Genomic DNA, 1,969 nt, shown 5'->3' on the forward strand with positions numbered 1-1,969 from the left:
CCTGTGACTCATGACATACATGTAATACACCACACTAGAGGCGATACTTTGGCCTGGGAGGACAGCAACTTTTTCCATTCAAAATGTACGACATTTTAGGAATTTTAAACTTCCCTATAGTATCCTAATTTTTTTTTAATTGGATGTTAACTAAGGTGAGCAGATGGAAGCGAGCGTAGCCAAACAAACCGCGCAATATTTTTGCGAAGGCAAGTCCACCAATGAATTTCGCTTTGAGCGCGCATTGCACAGGTCAGTTGAGAGAATCACTTTTTAGAGAGTGTTGAACATTTAGAACACCGTTAGGACTTTAGTCGAAGAATTTGTCGAGGGTTTATTTAGTATAGTAATATTGTGTTCATGAACGCGTGGGAGCTGACCAACGAAAAATTGAAAAGCTCGCCTCTAATAGCTATTATCCACATGTGCTAAGGCTTGGCTTCATTAAGATCGCTTTTTAGATATTGCTTTTGTCTAAGAAAAAGTCACGGTGACGGATCGTCGAGTATGCGGTAATAAATACCGGCGTCACTCTTGCAGCTGAACATAATAGCTTTGCAAGAAGAGTATTCAGCCTTCGTGTATGCCTAGGGGTTGTTCTCGATGGAGACCCAACCTGGATATTTTATGTCCCGTCCCGTGTAAATACAACCTGGGCATTTGGTTTATCGTTAAAACTACTGAATTTAAAACTTGGGTGCATTTGCAAGCAGCCTGGAATGGCCCACATGCCTGCTCATGAAAGATATAGTGGAGATATGCGAGATCCACTCCTGTGGGATGGGTTTCTGTGGAAGCCTTGCATCGCTTCAAAAACACAAGCGGCCAATCAGGAGTCCTGATTCAGGATGCCCGTCCCGAACCCGATGTCCATTTGGATTGAGACTTCTTCATGAGGTTTATGTTTTGACCAAGCGGAACTCTGAATCTTGATTTATCGATGTAGCATTTTGCCTCCTGTCACTATGTACCCACTTCGTTGGGCACAGATAAATACACGGCGATGGAGCAAAATGCCTCCGAACACCTTGTATTTGTAAAGTATACAAAGTCACTGTGTCCGAGAAAGGGTTAATAGTGTGTTCAGCCCATTCGATCTTAGCTTGTTTGTTGAAACCCTAGATCTACTATTTGAACGATGCAAACACAGATCACGTGATCTCTCGGGTGTATGGGAAGTTCAATGGCATCTACGCCAACTTGGTCGAGCCGACATCAGCACAGTCAGCATCTCGGAGAAGTACACAGCAAATAAACTTCCACATGTACGTGTTGACAATAGAGTTCCTGATTTGACTACCATCTTTGCTCCAACCAAACCAAACTAGTTTTTGCGAGTCTTAAAATCCAAGCGTTTTCTTTTTGTTTTTACAACAGTACTACCTATATAGAAAAAGCAGTTTCTTCGCTTTGATCTCGTTCTGCTGCTTGCCGACCTGCACCTCCAGTGCAGCGACGCGTTTCTTTTCCTTGTGGGGATCTTCCTTTAATTCACGCATCGTGGACTCCACCAATGCAATACGCTCCACTGGTAGACGCTCGAGAAGAAACCATCGTTTCCGCGTGACGGCTGTCACAGAAGAAGAGGCCGAGACATTCCGTGACGACGTATCCGTCGTATTCGTCGGAGACTTGATAGTTGTGATTTTTTTCCTTTCTCTTCTTTTGGTCAGCAAGTTGCCTTGAGCCTCCGCCATCTCCGTCTTAGGGCTGCCTAAGACTCTTATTAGACAAAGGAGTATCGAGTACAACGGCTGACTGCACCCCACCTGCTTGTAGGTCAGCGAGAATTTCCACCGTGGTCTTCGTCGTCTTCTCCGTCAACTCGGGGTTGTCCCATCGCGCAACGACATGAGTGATCGAGCGTGTCGGCTCAAGAAGAAGATGTACGCGAGCTGCTACCGTCGTTGGACAAAGAAGCGGACGCTGATGATCGACAGCGATACAGTGTCTCACAGGCTCAATAATT

General features: G+C 45.2%; 1 protein-coding gene across 1 annotated transcript; it reads right to left on the bottom strand.

Moving 5' to 3' along the window:
• Window positions 1-1,352: 1,352 nt before the first annotated feature.
• PPTG_18148 (hypothetical protein) lies at window positions 1,353-1,697 on the bottom strand (the record flags this gene model as incomplete). The annotated part of the gene is made up of 1 exon (XM_008916261.1): window positions 1,353-1,697. One exon carries the CDS (start codon window positions 1,695-1,697, stop codon window positions 1,380-1,382), a length of 318 nt encoding a protein of 105 aa, XP_008914509.1. The 3' UTR covers window positions 1,353-1,379.
• Window positions 1,698-1,969: the final 272 nt, after the last annotated feature.

This window comes from Phytophthora parasitica (assembly GCF_000247585.1).
Source record: "Phytophthora parasitica INRA-310 unplaced genomic scaffold supercont2.81, whole genome shotgun sequence".
NCBI classification, from domain to species: domain Eukaryota; phylum Oomycota; class Peronosporomycetes; order Peronosporales; family Peronosporaceae; genus Phytophthora; species Phytophthora nicotianae.